Source organism: Carcharhinus amblyrhynchos, chromosome 25 (assembly GCF_965287045.1).
Source record: "Carcharhinus amblyrhynchos chromosome 25, sCarAmb.v2.hapA, whole genome shotgun sequence".
Lineage (NCBI taxonomy): Eukaryota > Metazoa > Chordata > Chondrichthyes > Carcharhiniformes > Carcharhinidae > Carcharhinus > Carcharhinus amblyrhynchos.
In genome coordinates this window covers 14,674,607-14,693,493 of record NC_137348.1, presented here as the reverse complement: position 1 = coordinate 14,693,493, position 18,887 = coordinate 14,674,607, and the positions used below count along the sequence as shown (strand labels likewise).

The window sequence follows — 18,887 nt, the reverse complement described above, 5'->3', positions numbered from 1 at the left end:
AATCTCAGTATACCATTGACTTCAGGAAGCACAATGAATAACATGCCCCTGTCTACATCAATAGGGACGAAGTAGAAATAGTCAACAGCTTCAAGTTTTTAGGTGTCAGATCACAAACAACCTGTCCTTGTATCTCCATGCCGACACTACTTAAAAAAGCCCACCAACGCCTCTACTTTCCCAGAATATTAAGGAAATTTGGCATGTCCATGACAACTCTCAGCAACTTTTACAGATGCACCATAGAAAGCATTCTTTCTGGTTATATCAAGCTTGATATGCCTCCTGTTCTGCCCAAGACCACAAGAAATTACAAAAGGTCGTGAACGTAGCCCAATCCATCACGCAAACCAACCTCTCATCTATTGACACTGTCTACATTTCCCGCTGCCTTGGCAAAGCAGCCAGTGTAATTAAGAACCCCATTGCCAAATGACAGTCTCTTTTCTACCTTCTTCCGTCAGGAAAATGATACAAAAGTCTGATTCAAGAACAGCTTCTTCCCTGCTGCTGTCAGACTTTTGAATGGACTTACTTTGAATTCAGCTGATCTTTCTCCACACCTTATAGTTGACTGTAACATTACATTCTGCACTCTCTTCTTTCCTTCTGTGTACGGTATGCTTTGTCTGTTTAGCATGCAAGAAACAATACTTTTCACTGCATACTAATATATGTGACAATAATAAATCAAATAAAAATTCTTATGACTATCCTGATGAGTGCAAGATGAAAACCTTTGACAAAATAGCTGGACAATATATATTCCTGAATGGGATAATGAAATTGACACAAATCTTAGATTTTAATCAAAGTGTGGGCAGAATGATTGGGTAATTTTTTTTAAAAAAAGAGCTTTCTACAGAAAACTGTATGATATAAACAGAGGTCAACAGGAATGTCCTCTAAGGCCAAGCTCCTGCCACCTAGGGAGCACTGTAAGAAGAGGGGGAGACATGATGTTAGAATTGATACTTTCACACACACAGTTTTCTCCTTTGGAGAGTAGTAGGGAACTGCTGGAAAGATGGCCGGGTAGCACAGTGATTAGCACTGCTACCTCACAGCGCCAGGGATGCAGGTTCAATTGTGGCTTTGGGTGACTGTGTGTGTGAAGTTTGCATGTTCTCCCAGTGTCTGTGTAGGTTTTCACCAGGAGCTCCGGTTTCTTCCCACAGTCTGAAAGACGTGCTGGTTAGGTTGATTCCCATGTTAAAATTGCCCCTTTGTATCAGGGGAACCAGCAGGGTAAATATGTGAGGTTTATGGGGATTGGGCCTGGGTGGGATTGTTGTTAGTGCAGGCCTGTTGGGCCAGATAACTTCTTTCTGCACAGTAGTGATAAGTACTGAATTCATATTGCTTTTAAAATTATAATTTTGTACACATTTCTAGGAAAGTGATCACAAGTGAGAAAAGTGACAAAAGCACAGAACAACTTAACCCAAGGATTTATTGTCAATTGTTTTGCATAGCTGGATAATACAGTAAAGAATACTGACTGCATAGTGAAGAGTACATGTTACGTTAGAAGTAAAGGGTAATTGTGCTTGCTTACAAATGTACAATATTAAAGTAATACTGTCGAACCTCTACTGGTTACACAAATCACATTGTGCAGGCAACATTCTTATGAAGATTGTCATGTCAGACTTGTTGCGGGGAGGGAGGGGAAAATTATGGTGTCTCTGGTCTAGTCATCCAGATGTCCAGATTAATGGGTTCAAATCAAACCATGACAACTGGTAAAATTTAAATTCAATTCGTAAATCTGGTCTCAGTATCGGTGACCATGACAACCATCACTGATTGTTGTAAAAGTCCATCCAGTTCACTCATGACCAGGGTCTCCAGGTGATGTGACTCCAGACCCACAGCAACGCACTCACTGAAATGGCCCCACCCACAACACAATGGCAATTAGGGACTTTTTTTTATTCATTTGTGGAAGGTGGCTGACCGGTATTTATTTCCCATCCCTAGTCACCCTTGAGAAGGTGGTGGTGAGCTGCCTTCTTGCATCGCTGCAGTCCACGTGCTGTGGGTTGACCCACAATGCCGTTAGGGAGGGAATTCCAGGATTTTGACCCAGCGATAGCGAAGGAACGGCGATATACTTCCAAGTCAGGTGAGTGGCTTGGAGGGGAACCTGCAGGTGGTGGTGTTCCCATTTATCTGCTGCCCTTGTCCTTCCAGACGGAAGTGGTTGTGGGTTTGGAACGGGGCTGTCAAAGGATCTTTGGTGAATTGCTGCAGTGCATCTTCTAGATGGTACACACTGCTGCTAACAACAAATGCTTGTCTTGCCAGTGACATCCACATCCCATGAAAGAATAAAGGGAAAAAATAGTCAACAATGCTGGGAGGGCAGAGGACTGAAAGATGCATTACATGGGTGAAGACCTGGTACAGATCTAAGCATAATTCATACTCAGTTTCCCTCCAGTACTCCCACTCATGGTTCTGTACCAACTTTGAAAGTTAGAGCCTTTCAAGTCTAGTCAGTGACTGATCAGAGCACAGAGCAATCGCTGGAACATTACAATGACGAAATAAACTGGAAGTGAAAAGTTGATTGAACAAATTACAGCAAGACTTTACACAAAAAGTTTCTGAAATAATATTGATATTTGCAACTCAATTCTTTCTTCCCCCCCTTATAAAGATTATCTCAGCAAAGTGTATTTAAAGGAAATTCATGAAACAGACTATGCATTTTCTAGCCACAGTAATGGGATTTTTCACCTGTTTTCAACCAGAACTGAGCGTCAGTCAAGTGATACCATCAGTGTAAAACCTTCAACTTACAGAAGCTGTGAAAAGCTTTGAATAGCTCACCGCAGCTGACATGGATGTAACTTAGTAAGTGAATTGCTGTCTGTTGGGTAGGTTTTATTTCAGCTGGTAGAGGCAGATGGACAGGGAGAAACAAGCCAGCCTTTGACTGGCTCAGATCTCATTCTGGCTGGATCCTGGAGTAGGGACAGGTTTAATACAACAGCAGGATTTCAAACTTGCTTTGCCTGACTTCAGAACAATGTTTTTGGAAACTTTTATTGAATAAAATTACCTTCCATTGTCAGCCAATGATTAGGCTTCAATAACTGCGAAAGAATCGTGAGCAGATGCCTGGTTCCTCCGTAGGGCTGCACACAAGTCCCTCATTAACACCTGCAAAGGGTCTAACTGTTGTAATGGTGACCTCTCAGAGTGCCATTATTGGATCATATTTTGCCAGGGTCTTTGGAGGTTCAGGGCCACTAGTTCCAGATATTGGCTCTTTTTTTGCACCCACATGTATGCCTGTAAAATAGGCATAGAAAGTTCAGGGTCTTCCCCATGTGTGTGAGTTCAATGGTAAAAATTCCTACTTGGTAGTTATTGATGGATGGATGAGCCTTTCATGTTCATTAGACACCTTGGGTCATAGCGCAAAATTGCAGATAGCAAACAGGCTGCCCATTTTCCATCACTCCCAACTGATGAAAAACAAATTGGAGAGTGTTACTCTGACTGATAATTCACTATCTCTTGCTCCTTTACCAAGGTGAGTTCCTCTCCCTTCTCAATTTTGTAACAGCTTTGTCCATTGGAAAACAAAGCCACAAAAAGCCCCAAAGTCTTTGGCACGGGCCGGGTCTATTTAGCGGAGCCTAAAATCACCACTAAATTATTCTCCATATTGCACACATGAAAAAAACCACTTGAAATATTGTGCTTTTTTTATTGCCATAAATCGAAATAAAAAAGGTGATCTGTCTCCCTTAAAGATTTAAAGCAGGGGGTGTTTAAGAACAGCATATTTTGATCCCACTCAATCAAGTTGCCAGTTTTCCTGAGCACATGATTTGAGTGAATAATCTTCCCTGTCAATTTCAATCCCACACAGGATAAATCAGAGAAAGAGCTATATTTCTCACAATAAAAATACCTTTGGCATTCATTGAGAGAAGATACAATTCACTGACATCTTTAATGTGGCTACAAGAGACTAATTTTGTTTGAGAATTATCTGAAAAGAGCTCATTTTCACATTTAAATTGCTATTGGACCATGACAGCTCCAGCAACACTTAACCGCGACAATATCAATCACACACTTTGATTATCCATTGCAACTAAAGTATCCAATGTCCAAGCATTTCATTCACAATACCAGGTTGGTACATTTGGATAGATTAAAGCTCAACCTTGGAGCACAAACAGAATCTCTATAGCTTTCAAAGTGGATAATTCTTTGCCTTCCTGCAGAAGTGAATTATTAAAGTATTTTTAGATTTTTATGAGTGCTCGGTTAGTAAGTGCATAGATAGTTGGAGCTGAGCCAAGCAGAAGAGGAAAGTCCCAGGCTTGATCCTTGCTTCTGTGCTGATCTCCACCAAGGTTGGCTGTCAGGAATGTTAGATTTGGTTTTGGAATCTGGGACCAGTCTGGGGGGAGTAAAACTAAAGCGATCGATAGAAATTCTTGCTCCCGATAGTTACCTTGGGAATCTTGCTGGATTAGCTGAGGACAGTTCTGAGATCACAGTCGGAATTTTTTTGGACAAGGCAGGAATGCTGTTGCCAGGGCTGGAGGTGAGGGGGCGGGGGGGGGGAATAATTGAGTGGCCACTGCTGGAATTACATCTGGAAGAAGAGGCTGCAAGATCAGATGGTTCCTGAAAGTTTCCGAACACAGGAAGTGGGGTCTGGAAGTTTCAGGGTCCTTCAGGCTGGTTCTGGTGAGTGGGAGGGGTTGTGGTCACTGAGGGCATTGCAACACCAATGCACGGCAATGGTGACTGCAGATAGGGCATTCCTTTGTGGGCCAACAAGTGCCCAAAAAGGCACCCCACCCTTAGTGTCTGTCAGGGTTTACCTGACTTGTTTCTCACCCAATAGAGGTGGTATGGTGGCACTTCTGTCTCACAGCGCCAAGAATCCAGTTTCAATCCCGGCCTTGGGTGAATATGTGGTTTGCACGTTCTCCCCATGTCTGCATGGGTTTCCTCTGGGTGCTCCAGTTTCCTCCCACAGTCCAAAGGTGTGTAGGTTAGATTGATTGGCCATGCTAAGTTGACCCTTACTGTGGGGGGGATTAGCAAGCTAAATTTGTGGGGTTCCGGGGTCAGGGCCGGGGTGGGATTGTTGTCAACGTTGGCTCAAATGGGCCGAATAGTGTCCTTTCGCACTGTAGGAATTTTATGACTCTTATGACAGTACCCACTGGCGTGCTGGTAAAATGGCAATGGAGGCAGCAAGAAGTGCTTAATTGGCCACTTAAGTTGCTCAATTGGATTCTGGGCAGGTGGGCCACATTGGCAAAATGGCAATGTAATGAGAAGCCCTGGGCAAAGCACCTCATGCCGTACATTTTGCCAACTTTACTGTCTCCAAGTTCTTCTCCAAAGGCCTTGAAAAATGTTGTCCCTCGAGATGCTTTCCGGATTCGGATAGCGTGTTGACACTCACTTTGGAAAGGGAGAGTGGTTGACCGTCCAGTTTGTTCTCTAACCAACGGACTGGGTAAAGTGGCCCCTGAACGTTTGAAAATTCAGACTTCATGGTCTTAGTAAGCTGAAATATTTGATGTACTCTGCCAGGCCTCCATTCTCCTTTAGGTTTACAGAATGTTGGAGGGTCAGGACACTTGATAAAGGTGTCAAGGTCTGCTGAAAATCCAACGCAAAAGTTAAAGTGCCCGCTAAACAACAGAAACAACATGAAATCCTTCGAGAAACAGGGAAATGACAGAACAAAATCCCAATTTACGGCAACCAAATGAGGGTGACAGAAGGAAGAATCTAACAGTGTGTGGCCCGCACACAATGTTACGGTCATTACCCTGGCAGTAAAAAGAAAAGGTTTTAGCCTGGTTACATTTGGCATGGGTATATCAAGCTAACTCTGAAGGGAGGGTAAAGATGGCAAAGCACGTGAAGTCTGTACAAATAAGACAGACCCACGGAGCAAAAGCAGCAGCTTAAATATTTGTCAATTCACATTCTCTCAAGCAGGGTTCTATATATTCTCTATCTTGGAAATTCCAGTTCCAATAAAGGAACTTGTCAGTACCCACAGAAGCAGGTAACATGCAGCAGCAACAAATCTATGTATCGCCTCATCTGCAGAAGCTGGATGTGCCCTTGGCAGACAGATTGACTTCCATCTGATAAACAAGGGTTCCTTTTTTGCCAAAAATAAAACTTTTAGCAAAGCTGGCTGAAAGGAAGGTTTAAGCAGTAGAGGCCAACAAATGCAAAAGTACAAACTTTTTCAAAAAGCTAGCTAGCTGTGGTCCCATCAGTTACATAGCAACTGGCTGCACTATCAGCTGGCATAATTCTAAAGCAGAGTCATGTTATGAAAATGGATCAGTAGAGAGAGTTAGGTATGCAGCAGATACAGTGGGCTCTACTTAAGATCAACTTTTGCGAAAACTTAATCCCACTTTATGATAAACCATTCTCAGTATACGCCATTTCCATTCACCGCAGCATCCAACGTTGCAGTTTAAAATCTGCGAAATCGAAACTTACAATCACAACTTTCACATCTCGACTTGGCTCTTCAGTCACTTAAAACTAAACGAGCTGTCTCCCTCACCCAGAGCAGAAAAACTCCTGCAAATCATGATTTAAATAAGACTTTCATGACCACAAACTCACTCATTGGCCACTGACATCAACACCAGCAACCCAGTCAAAAATAAACACAAGAGCCTAAGAAATAAGAGCAGCAGAATGGAGCGCACAGTCCCTCAAGCCTGCTCCACCATTCAATAACTTCTACATACGCTCCGCATCCTCCTCGTAATGAGAAAGATCATTCCATTGATGATGTTTCCACATCAGGTTATCTGCACAGCTGAATAAAGCAGGTGCAGCCCTCATTCAGGGCCACTGGAATGTTCTTCAGTTGGATCTTTACTATGTACTCGAGCTACCACCAGCAGCAGAAGATCCCACCTACATTTTTTAAAGGAAGTTGTATTAGTACAGCTGGCAGCTAAGGCGATCTCAAGTCTTTGATTTAATGTTTTAAATAAGAAAGCTCCACTGTAGTTTGCTTTGATTTTTTTTAAAAAAAAAACAACTGCAGACACCAGGTTTCCAGTCCAGGCTTCCTCTGGTCACTGAGGGGCAGTTCCCATTTGTTCTTCAATAGGGAGTGGCACCTTCCCATTCTACCAGATACTGCACATTGCCATCCAGAGTCAGCCTCCGGGCAAGCACCTGGAACTTTTCGCCACACGCCAGCCTTCCTGCAGCACCAAAATAATTTGTGATCGAGGATTTAAGATGGGACAAGGTGGTGTCATCGTCACTCATGTTGTTAAAGGTGTGGCCGTTAATGTAATTATTATCCATGCACTGATCAGTCTGATCCACCCCATTCACTGGGTCATCAATGCCTTCCCTCTGTTGGTTTTTGCTGTTCAGTGAATATTCTATTGGTGCCTTTCTTTTACGACTCCCCATTGTCTTTCTAAGAGCAAGAAAATTAAACAGAACAAGTCAAGATAATAAATAACAATATTGGTGAGGTCACGGAAAATGTTCCTCTCCTTCCACAGACGCTGCCTGAACTGCTCAGCATTCCCAGTATTTATTTTCTAATTCAGATTTTCAGCATCTGCAATAGTTTGCTTCTTTCACAGAACTCCTACAGCGTAGCAAAGGCCATTTGGCCCATCGAGTCTGCACTGACTTTCTGGCAGAGTATCTTACCCAGACCCTCTCCCCCACCGTATCCCCATAAACCCACACATTCCCCATGGCTAATCCATCTAACTCACACATCATGGGGCAACGTAGAACGGCCAATCCACCTAACCTGCACACCTTTGGACCGTGGGAGGAAGCCGGAGCACCCCGGAGGAAACCCACACAGAAACGAGGAGAACGTGCAAAATCCACACAGACAGTGACCCAAGGCCGGAAGTGAACCCGGGTCCCTGGTGCTGAGGGGCAGCAGTGTTAACCACTATGCCACTGTGCTGCCCCTCATAAGATCTGCAGAATTGTAGGAAGAATGTTTTTATGACACAATTCTGCCTAAGCTTTAATGAAAGATGTGCCATCTTTCTGTGAAAAACATTCTCACTGCCTGTATTGTGTGGGTCAGGATGGATCTTTCTGTAGCTGGACAGTAACATTAGGCAGACTCTACACGTTTACATAATTAATCGTGAAACAAAACTTACAGAGAGTCACAGGACAAGCTGGTGGAAGCAGAACCGGATGTGCTTGCTGCGTCAGTTGAGTCCAGATCAGAATTAAAAGTCCCCTCAGAGCGATCACTGAAAACAGGTTAAAAAAGAGACAGATCTAAAATCTCCAGGGAGAAGGGACAATCATGCCTGACAGAGTTTTTGAGGAGGGCAGAGAAGGTGAGGCATGTCGGAGTCCAACCAGGCTGGAACTTGAGCATCAAATGGGTTTGTGTCTGCAGCTGCTCCTTGCAGCCAGTTTAACGCTGCTGTGCAGAGGCTAGAATCTGTTATCACCAGGTGTCTCCCACCTTTCGCTGAGCTTCATAGAATCATTAAATCCCTACTGTGCAGAAGGAGGCCATTTGGCCCATCAAGTCTGCATCGACAACAATCCCACCCAGGCCCCTATCCTTGTAACCCCACGTAATCCCAGCCAGACCTGTTCCCTGTAACCCCAAGTATTTACCCTGTTAATCACCCTAACCTACACGTTTTTGGGACACCAAGTGGCAATTTAGCACGGAAAATCCACCTAACCTGCACATCTGTGGAGTGCGCGAAGAAACTGGAGCACCCGGAGGAAACGCAAACAGACGCGGGGAGAGAGTGCAAACTCCACACAGACAGTCATCCGAGGCCAGAATTGAACCCGGGTCCCTGGCGCTGGGAGGCAGCAGTGCTAACCACTGTGCAACCGTGCTGTCCACAACTTTCAAGGGAGGCTCAAGGGCAGGGAGCACCATTCAGCCCATCCTTACAGATGTCTGACCTGCTCTGACACAGCTCGCACATCCTGAGACTATTTACAACATGCAACTCAAAGGCAGGACCCCACTCACCTTTTCAAACTCTGAATGTCATCCACGGTGAAATCAAAAATGTTTGCCAAATAGTAGCTGGTATTTTCAGCGGTTGAGAAATCATTCTATGGTTGGAGGAAAGTAAAATGATGAACAATTAGAATGTTACTTGCAAATTATTATAATTCACTCACTCATTAAACACCTTATCATCGGGAAATATTTGAATGTTGGATGTCATGCGTTACTTTGCCTACATCATCCTACAATGAAAGGAATGGCCAGGTTTTGGTGCAATGGGTGAGGAATTTTAGTTTGTGTAGGATAAGACAGAGCAGGGTTAAGGTGGGACGAGGGAACAGTACAGTCTGCAGTATAATGCAGAGTCACATGGGCAGCACTGTGGCACAGTGGTTAGCACTATTGCCTCACAGTGCCAGGGACCTGGGTTTGATTCCTGGCTTGGGTTAGTGGCTGTGTGGAGTCTGCATGAGTTTCCTCCAGGGGGTCCAGTTTCCTCCCAAAGTGTCAAGCATCCAGACCATCAGAATTTATAATGTCAGAGATTTGAGGTAGGGGACAAAGGGTAACAAGTAAAGGTTATATTGTAAATGTATTTAGATAAGGACTTGGGAGGGGGAGGAAATCTAGTGTAAGAGCGTTTGACAGAGTATAGGTTAAGGTGGGACTGGAGAACAGAACCACCCACAGTATGATGTAGAGAGTCACATGATAGCAGAACTGCCATCTTGAACCATTGCAGTCCGTGTGATATCAGTACACTCTGTTGTTAGAGAGCAAATTCCTGGATTTTAACCCAACAACAGCGAAGGAATGGCGATATAGTTCCAAGTCAGAATGGTGCATGTCTCAGAGAGGAATTTGCAGGTGGTGGTGCTCCAGTGTACTGCTGTCCTCATCCCTCTAGATGGTAGTGGTTGTGTGTTTGGAAGGTGTTGTTGAAGGAGCCATGGCGAATCTTCTCTTCCAAAGTCCCACTAGCCCCCACCTTTCCCCCCATTAGCCCCCACTCTTACCCCACAGCCCTGCCCTTTCCCCACACACCCCTGCCTTTCTCCTGCGGCCCCACCCTTTCCCCACAGCCCCACTCATTTTCCCTTTTCAAACAAACAATCTCTTTGGAAAGTTACTGTTTAATTATGAATCCATCACCCTGTCAGGCAGCGCATTGCTCAGTTTTTAAGATCTCTGCCCTCTGGTTACTGACCCATCCTCCAGTGGAATAATTTTTATCTGATTTACTCTATCAAAAACCCTCAAACACCTTTATTAAATCTCCCCTCGGCCTCTCGAGCTGTACAAAGGGCAATCTCATCTTCCCTCAACATAATTTAAGTGCTGGGAAATCTCCTTTGCGTTCTTTACATAGAACAGTACAGCACAGTACAGGCCCTTCGGCCCTTGATGTTGTGCCGAGTTATGTCCGAACCCAAGATCAAGCTATCCCACTCCCTATCATTCTGGTGTGCTCCATGTGCCTATCCAATAACCGCTTGAAAGTTTCTAAAGTGTCGACTCCACTATCACAGCAAGCAGTGCATTCTACACCCCAACCACTCTCTGAATGAAGAGCCTACCTCGGACATCCCTCCTATATCTCCCACCATGAACCTTAAAAGTTATGCCCCCTAGTAACAGCTACATTCACCTGAGGAAATAGTCTCTGCCCATCCACTCTATCTATCCCCCTCATCATTTTATAAACCTCTATTAAGTCACCTCTCATCCTCCTCTGCTCTAAAGAGAAAAGCGCCAGCTCCCTCAACCTTTCCTCATAAGACCTACCCAAACAAATCCTATGGCTGGGATTCTCCGGCCTCACCCGCGGCTGGGATGCTCTGGCCTTGCCTGGAGCCGGGATGCTCCAAACTCGCCCGCGGCTGGGAATGGAGATTTGGCTGAGTGCCAAATTCTCCATCTCCCTGGCAGTGGTAGCGGGGCACGCGAGACTGAAACATTCCAGCCCACGGAGGGGGGGATTTCTCAGGCCTCCCAGCCACGTGTTTCTCGGTGGCAGGAGGCAGCATCCCATTCGCTAGCAGCGAGTGTCTCCGGTCTCACCGCAGTCAATGGGATTTGCCATTGATGTCACCCCCAGGCCACTAGGAAACCCGTGGGAGGGGGAAGCACTGCCATCGGGACTGGAAAACCCTGGTGAGAACGGCTGGAGAATTCTCTCCCTGTGTCTTTTGATGACCAATGCATTGTTACATACTCCAGGTTGTTTGGGTCACCAGCATTCCTGCACTGCATCCCGGATTACTCAGGAAGTTGGTTTTGGAGCAGAATAATGTGTTTCTTTTACTGGTTATGATACAGACTGTCTTACAGGGGGCTTTACAATTCACAGCTGAAGCAGAAGGTGGAGGTGGTGGTGGGGGGGGCGTGGGTGTAACTAACCTCTGGAACTGCATCCTGCAGAAACCAGTTTGATTTTCTGCTCTTCGTTCCCCTTTTCAATGGGAGTCTTCGCCTGCGAGGTTGAGGCACTTCTGGCAAGGGACTGTTACATAGCAAGCAAGAATCAAAGGCAATTAAACCAGGTTGAGATCCAGACAGGCTCTCATAAACAATCGAGTCAGTCTAAACAGTTATTCCTGCTCCTTCAGATCCCATGCCCTAAGAGGGCACTGGGGGTGACCTCCATGGAATTCCATGATTACATTGGCAAAGTATTGCAGTGGTTTGACGTTACCTTCTGTGGCACGGCTGACCAAAGTCTCCCACTCTTACTGCCTGCCTTCAGGCTTACTGGAAGGATTTACACGCTGATAAGATTGAGTACACCTTCCATCGCCATCAAGTCCTGAGGTGGGACTTGAACCCTGAGTTTCTGGGTCAGACACAGTGAGAAGACTCACAGCACCAGGTTAAAGTCCAACCAGTTTATCTGGTAGCAAAAGCCACTAGCTTTTGAAGTGCTGCCCCTTCATCAGGTAAGCAGGAGTTCTGTTCACAAACAGGGCATATAAAGACACAAACTCAATTTACAAAATAACAAATAAACTGAATAAATAAAAATAAATGGAATCGATTCTGGGTCGGAGGCAGGAAGATTACCCACTGTGCCATGAGATTTCTGCATCCACGGGTGTGACATTCATATAACTACAGACACTGAGCATTTACTGTAAACTTCCATCAAACTGAAGTATTCACTGGATTAACGGGCCACATAGCCAGCGGTGTGAGTCCGTAAACATGCTCAATACATACCCATACTTTGGCGCAAACACTAACATGTTTTTTCCTCTCCTCTTGATCTCGTTGGAACCATTATCAGTCAATTGACCAATATTCTCTGGCAAAACGATGTTTGGAGGAACTGGGGGTACTCGAGTACGGAGACGAAAAATACATTTTTTCTTTTTAATTTCTTTACCACAAACAAACCTTTAACATAAAAGATAAGTACATCAAGGTTGTTTTATTAGCATGATCGAAGGTTCCCTTTGGTTCAGTCATTAGCCTCCAATGCACATCATGACACTACACCCTTTCAACATTAAATCCCTGAGGATTGATGTTGGGAGTTGTATCACTGAGAAATTGTTGCACTTCTCATGTGGATGAACCTCATGGAATTCTTTGCGACAGTAAGGAGAATGTTAAATGCTGAATAGGAAAGGTGGGCCGAGCAGATGGTTGAACTCACAGCCCTTTAATATAACTCCAAAGATGTGTGGGTTAGGTTGATTGACCGTGCAAAATTGCCCCTCAGTGTCCCGGGATGTGTAGGTTGGCGGGATTAGCTGGGTAAATGGGGAGAGGGCCTGGGTGGGATTGCTGTTGGTGCAGACTTGATGGGCCAAATGGCCTCCTTCTGCACAGTAAGGATCCCATGATTCTATGATAATTAAATCGAAGCTTTTGAATCAATAAAAATGTATCTTTCTTCCCTTTTGTAAATACCACAACTCTTTCTCTAACTGTAAGGCCAGTCTGGAGGTTTGTCCCATGGCTGTTTAGAATGTCTCTCCATCAACACCCACAAGAGAGGTCCAGGAGTCTAACCAGTAGATTTTCTTCCTCTCCTTCTCCATTTTTGGAGACTCACCCACCCAACTTCAAACTCACACCTTCTCATGGAAGCAAAAACTGTCAGCAATTTGTTATGTGACAGGTGTGGACTCAATCTGGATGTGATCCAGTTCACTAAATGTCTTCCCACTAAGGATGAGCTCAACTTCACAAGGTACACCCAGAAACCGTGAGTGGGTGACAGATGGACAATCTCCCCTTTCACTGCCAGATATTCATTGTGAAAATAGCCTCCAGCTGTTGAAGCCCCAAACTTCCAGCAAGGTTTCCCATCATTCCGGGGTTTTGGCATGCACGCCAGCCCCTCCCTATCTCCTAATTCTCACTGATTTTCAGCCACCGTGGGCCTGAGCTTCCTTCTCTTTTGCCACATTAATGGAGCGGTACCACAGTGCGCATCAATATTCTCCCCCGTCCCCCGAGAGGCATCAAGAATGCAGAGAAATATGGAAAGCAGCAGGTTCTCATCTGACTGTGCTCCAGGGTGATTGAGGGATTCCTGACTGTGACGGTGAAGCACGGCTACACTGGGGAGTTTGAGATTGTTGATGGGCACAGAGCTGGGAAAACAATTGTCAATCTCACAGGCAGATTAAACAAGCACGGTGCCACCAGTCCCAGATTACAAAGTTCAAGTAAAGCAGCTAGTAGGGTATCGGGGGAGATGATAGCCTTGTGGTATTATCGGTGGACTATTAATCTAGTAACTCAGCTAATGTTCTGGGGACCCAGGTTTGAATCCCGCCACGGCAGGTGGTGGAATTTGAATTCAATAAAAAAAGTCTGGAATTCAGAATCTACTGATGACCATGAAACCATTGTCGTAAAAGCCCATCTGGTTCACTAGCGTCCTTTAGGGAACAGAAATCTGCTGTCTTTACCTGGTCTGGCCTACATGTGACTCCAGAGCCACAGCAATGTGACTGACTCTCAACTGTCCTCAGGCAACTCGGGATAGGCAGTAAGTAAATGCTGGCTAACCCATGTCCCATGAAGGAATATTAAAAAAAAAATGGCCAATTATTCTCCTGTCAGTTTGGGTACCTCGTTCCAACCTGGGCTGGTTTCCTGGACCATGAAGTGGCCAGCAAAAACATACAGAGGGGAAAAAGTCAAGTGTTGTTTTTCTAAAACATGAATCTGGTTTATAATAAAACATTCCTTTCCTTATTAAATGGTGCATTATTTGGTTCTGTTTTGTCTGCGAAGGGGAGGTGAGTGCTTTAGCAATAGTGGGAGAAATAAATGCCAGTTTTATCAGAGATGGTCACATCACAAGGATGAATATTAAAAAATACAACAAGGTGAAGTGTAGTGACTGTAAGTCACCGAGTGAGGGTCCTGGCTGGTATTTTATTTGAAGCTCTTGGAGTAAGATTTTTCTCATTTAAAAGTTATCTTTTATAAATTATTCATGTGGCATCGAGATGATATTTGCTGGAATTTAATTTGTCCCTTTCCATCCATATCCTCACATCGGTCGCTGGGGTAAAATAAAGACAAAATTCCCCCAGAGACTTGGACTCAGAATTGTTTTTAAACGGCAGGCTGGTAAATTTGGTTCAACAGCAACAATGTGCCGGGAATGTGAAGGAAGCTAGCTGATGTACATTAGGACGGTGATAACTGATCATCTCCCCCATGACATCTTCCACCGAGTGGGTGATTAATTGAATATTTGCAGTTGCCCGATCAATCAGAAGTGTGATTTTACATTAATGTTGTACAGTTAAGAATAATAATGGAAGAAATATTGCAAGGTAAACGACTCTGGCAAAAAAAAAAGTCTTAACATATTTTTAGGAGGAAATGCAGAAACTGCCCCAGGGATAAACTATATAAAAAACTGTGCCAATATGAGACTGGTGGTCTCAACATCAAGCACTCCCAAGCAAGATTCAACGGAGCCTTTCTCAACACTAGGGTGCTTTTAAATCTTACTTTTTGGATTAAATGGTGGGTGGAATTCTCTGACTGCTGTCGTCTAAAAGACAGAAATTCACCTCTTACTGTCAATGGGGGTTTCACATTGTCGGCAACACACACCCGCTAAAATTCCAGGGATGGGAGAATTCCGGCCAGTGTTTCCCCAAGTGTGTTCCTGATGTGACCCCATTTTGGCCCCTGAAATTTACTGTCATTTTTTGGGAAGGGATGAGTTTTGCATAGGCTCTGAGATGGCGGGACCTAAATACTCTAGCAAGCCCAGCATCGCAGAGACCAGACGCTGTTTTTGAAGTGTGAACTTTAAAAACGGGCACCAACAAAAAGAAAACAACAATAAAGCAGAACAGTGTTATATAATTATTAAATTTCACTTATTTATAGAAATATGAAAATCTGGCCATGGTTTGGCACAGATTGCGTTAGCACAGAGTGGGGTTGGAGAATGGCAGGAGAGGGGCCTAGCACCTTCACCACCAGTGCGAAATCCCACTGTGATCCTCCCAGCCACCGCTCCTGGACTTACTCTGGGATAACAGGTGAACGTACACCAAATCAGTTTGAGGTCGGATTCTCCCTGCTCCCTGGGATTTTCCGATCCTTGGCACGGCGAGAACACCCGAGAACCGCTACTGGTCTCCATAAGCAGAGACCAGCCATGGTGGCCACACTGCTGGGGGGGTGGGGGGGGGCTCAGAGGCCACTGAAGCCCCTGGGTAGTTGGGGACGTGGCTGGGCCGTACCCATTGGACACTGCCAACTTGGCATGGCACTGCCAGGGCATCAGGGACAGTGCCAAGGAGGTGGAGCACGAAGGGACTGGACCGTGAAGTGGGACCCATTGGGAATGTCCCAATACTGGCGATCTACAGTGGGGAGGGGAGGGGAGGGGAGAGATGTGCCTTCGGTGAGTTGGGGATGGTGGGGGGAGGTCTCAATGACCACAAGTGAAGGAGGAAGTCCTCAATTTCACTTTGAGGTTGGAGCACACTTTGAAAACAGCATCCGGTCTCTAACACTGGGCTTGCTAGAGCATTTAGGTCCCGCCACCTCAGAGCCTGTGCAAAACTCACCCCTTCCCAAAAAAATGACAAAAGTGTGGGAAAATTGGGATCTTTTCTCACCCATATTAACACATTTTTGGGGAAAATTCCATCCTCTGTGTTTTTAACGTACTTTATAAGAACATTATAATTTTGTAGGTTTCAATCAATTTCTCCCTCTTCCCCAGTGACAGCAAAGTCCCTGGCCCCCATCCCAACCAGGGGACTGTAGAGCTACATTGCCACTTAGTGGTTGTAACTTGCAAATACAGCAGCAGAGAACCAGTTTATCACTGAATCCCTACAGCGGAAAAAGATGCCATTCAGCCCATCAAGACCGCACCAACAACAATCCCACCCAGGCCCCAAGCCCATAACTCCATATATTTACTCTGCTGGTCCCCCTGACACTAAGGGGCAATTTCACATGGCCAATCCACCTAACCCACACATCTTTGGACTGTGGGAGGAACCAGAGCGCCCAGAGGAAACCCACACAGACATGGGGAGAGTGTGCAGACCCGGCACAGACAGTGATCCGAGGCCAGAATTGAACCTGGCTCCCTGGTGCTAGGAGGTAGCAGTACTAACCACTGTGCCACCCTGTTGGAGAATTCCATATTTGAATTTTTCAGTGTTACATGGGGAGGGGGAAAGTATTAAACTTCAATGGGACATTGACAGGCCAGTAAAATGGGCAGACAAGTGGCAGATGCAATTTAATGCAGAGAAGTGTGAAGTGAATCATTTGGGTAGGAAGAACGAGGGAAGGTAATAAAAACAAAATAAGCAGCACCATTCCAAAGAGGACGCAGGAGGGAACTGGGGTATAAGTGCAGAAATCAATAGAGGTGGCAGGGCAGGTTGGGAAAGCAGTTCATAAACTGAATGGGAACCTGAACTTTATAAATAGGGGTGTGAAGCTCAAAATAATTTTAAAAAGTGAGGAAGTTTTATGATAAACAAGCTAGAAACATCGGTTTGAACTTAACCGCAGCGATGTGATTGACTCTCAACTACCCTTGGGCAACTAGGGATGGCCAATAAATGCTGGTTAGCCAGTGACGCCCATGTCTCACAAGTGAATTTTTTTAAAAACTGGATTATTTTTGGGCACCAAGTGTGATGCATTAGGAAGGATGTGAAGCTATTGGAGAAGGGAGGGAGAGAGGTGGAAGCAGACAGGAAAGATTTACAAGAATGGTTCCAGGGATGAGGAACTTCAGTTTCGTGGACGGCCTGGAGAAACTTGGGCTGTTTTCCACGGAGAAGAGAAGATTAAGAGGAGACTTGACAGAAGTGTTCAAGATCGTGAAAGACACAGGGAGAAAGTGTTCCTTTTGCGGAAGGATTCAGGGCAAGAGAAGTTTGAGTGATTGACAAAAGAAACAACACTGACATCAAGGAAAACCTTTTTGCACAGCAAGTGCTGAGGATCTGAAATGTTCTGCTGAGAGTCTGGCAGAGGCAGATTCAAAAGAGAACTGAATAATTATCCAGAGGAAAGACTTGCAAGAATGTGGGACTAAGTGAGGTGCTCTTGCAGAGAGGGAACATAGATATGATGGGTCCAAATGGCCTCCCTCAGTGATCGTAACCATTCAGGGTGGTACAGCGGTCATCACTGCTGCCTCACAGCACTAGGGACCTGGATTCGATTCCCAGCTTGAGTCACTCTCTGCGTGGAGTCCTCACATTCTTACAATATCTGCGTGAGTTTCCTTGGGTGCTCCAGTTTCCTCCCACAATCCAATGATTTCAGGTTAGGTGGAATGGCCATGCTTAATTGATCCTTAGTGTCAAGGGGATTAGCGAGGGTAAATGGGAGGAGTTATGGGGATAGGGCTTGGGTGGGATTGTGGTCGGTACAGACTCAATGGGCCAAATGGCCTCCTTCTGCAATGTAGGATTCTATCATGGTGTAAAAACATGACCAAAAATGGTGAGTGCAGGAAGTGAAGTTTGTGCACAGCAATTGCAGGATTTTTAAATGAGGTACGATCTTCATTGGGAGTTTTGGAATGTTTTTCCCTTCAGGAAAAGCAAAAACACATTTTCACTTTGAACTTTTACATGTACTGCAGACAGAGATATCGAACATGAGCGGGGTGCAAATTTAGCACCCGAGGGTGACAGGCAGTGCCTCCCCCCACCCCCCTCATGAATGTACAAATTATTCTCATCACTAAGCCTCTCGTGAAACTCATCAAATGGAGATGTGGCATTTGCAATTTCACCAAGTCCCACCCATAAAACACAAGGTAACATCTCACCGGCTTTTATAGCTGTTTAAAGCATCGAGAAGATGCTGCTTCCGTTCATGCATTGTCATTTCTGTCAACTGAAGAGAAATAAGAATAATTATTCCATGCGGAAACACTGCAATATTTCAGCAACAATATCTCTTGAGATTTTAATCTGGAAAAGAGACGGGGGGTGGGGGTCGATGATTATTTTTAATCAAAAAATTATTGATTTTTTTTTAAATGCTCCAGATCTCACATGGACCAGAAATGTTTTTGATCCACAGCTGAGAAGAGAATTATTAACCGTTTGGATCTTGTCTCAGCAGCTTCCTTGCTCTGTCTAGTGAGATGAATATACTGTTCTCACTCTGCATGCTAGATTCACGAGCTCGCTCAGAAATGGAAAACTCAATTTATGCAGGTGACTGAGATTAAATTTCACTCTAGGTTGGGATATTACCCATCAAGATCCAACAGTAAAAAGCCTGGATTTCTTCCCATAGCTTATTCCCTTTACACTAGGAATCATCTGGAGCAGAGAAGGCTGAAAGGGTGACCTGATTGGGGTGTTTAAGATTATGAGGGGTATGGACAGGA

The 18,887-nt window shown here is 44.9% G+C and overlaps 1 protein-coding gene across 1 annotated transcript in view; it reads right to left on the bottom strand.

Moving 5' to 3' along the window:
• Positions 1-2,855: 2,855 nt before the first annotated feature.
• phf19 (PHD finger protein 19) overlaps positions 2,856-18,887 on the bottom strand; it is a 37,403-nt gene continuing 21,371 nt past the window's right edge. The window contains exons 9-14 of the mRNA XM_080212480.1: positions 18,318-18,385; positions 12,233-12,409; positions 11,417-11,519; positions 9,035-9,120; positions 8,187-8,282; positions 2,856-7,468 (exon numbers count right to left, since the gene is read on the bottom strand). Coding sequence (XP_080068606.1) covers positions 7,141-7,468; positions 8,187-8,282; positions 9,035-9,120; positions 11,417-11,519; positions 12,233-12,409; positions 18,318-18,385 — 858 coding nt within the window. The 3' untranslated portion in view covers positions 2,856-7,140. The remainder of the gene's footprint in view (positions 7,469-8,186; positions 8,283-9,034; positions 9,121-11,416; positions 11,520-12,232; positions 12,410-18,317; positions 18,386-18,887) is intronic.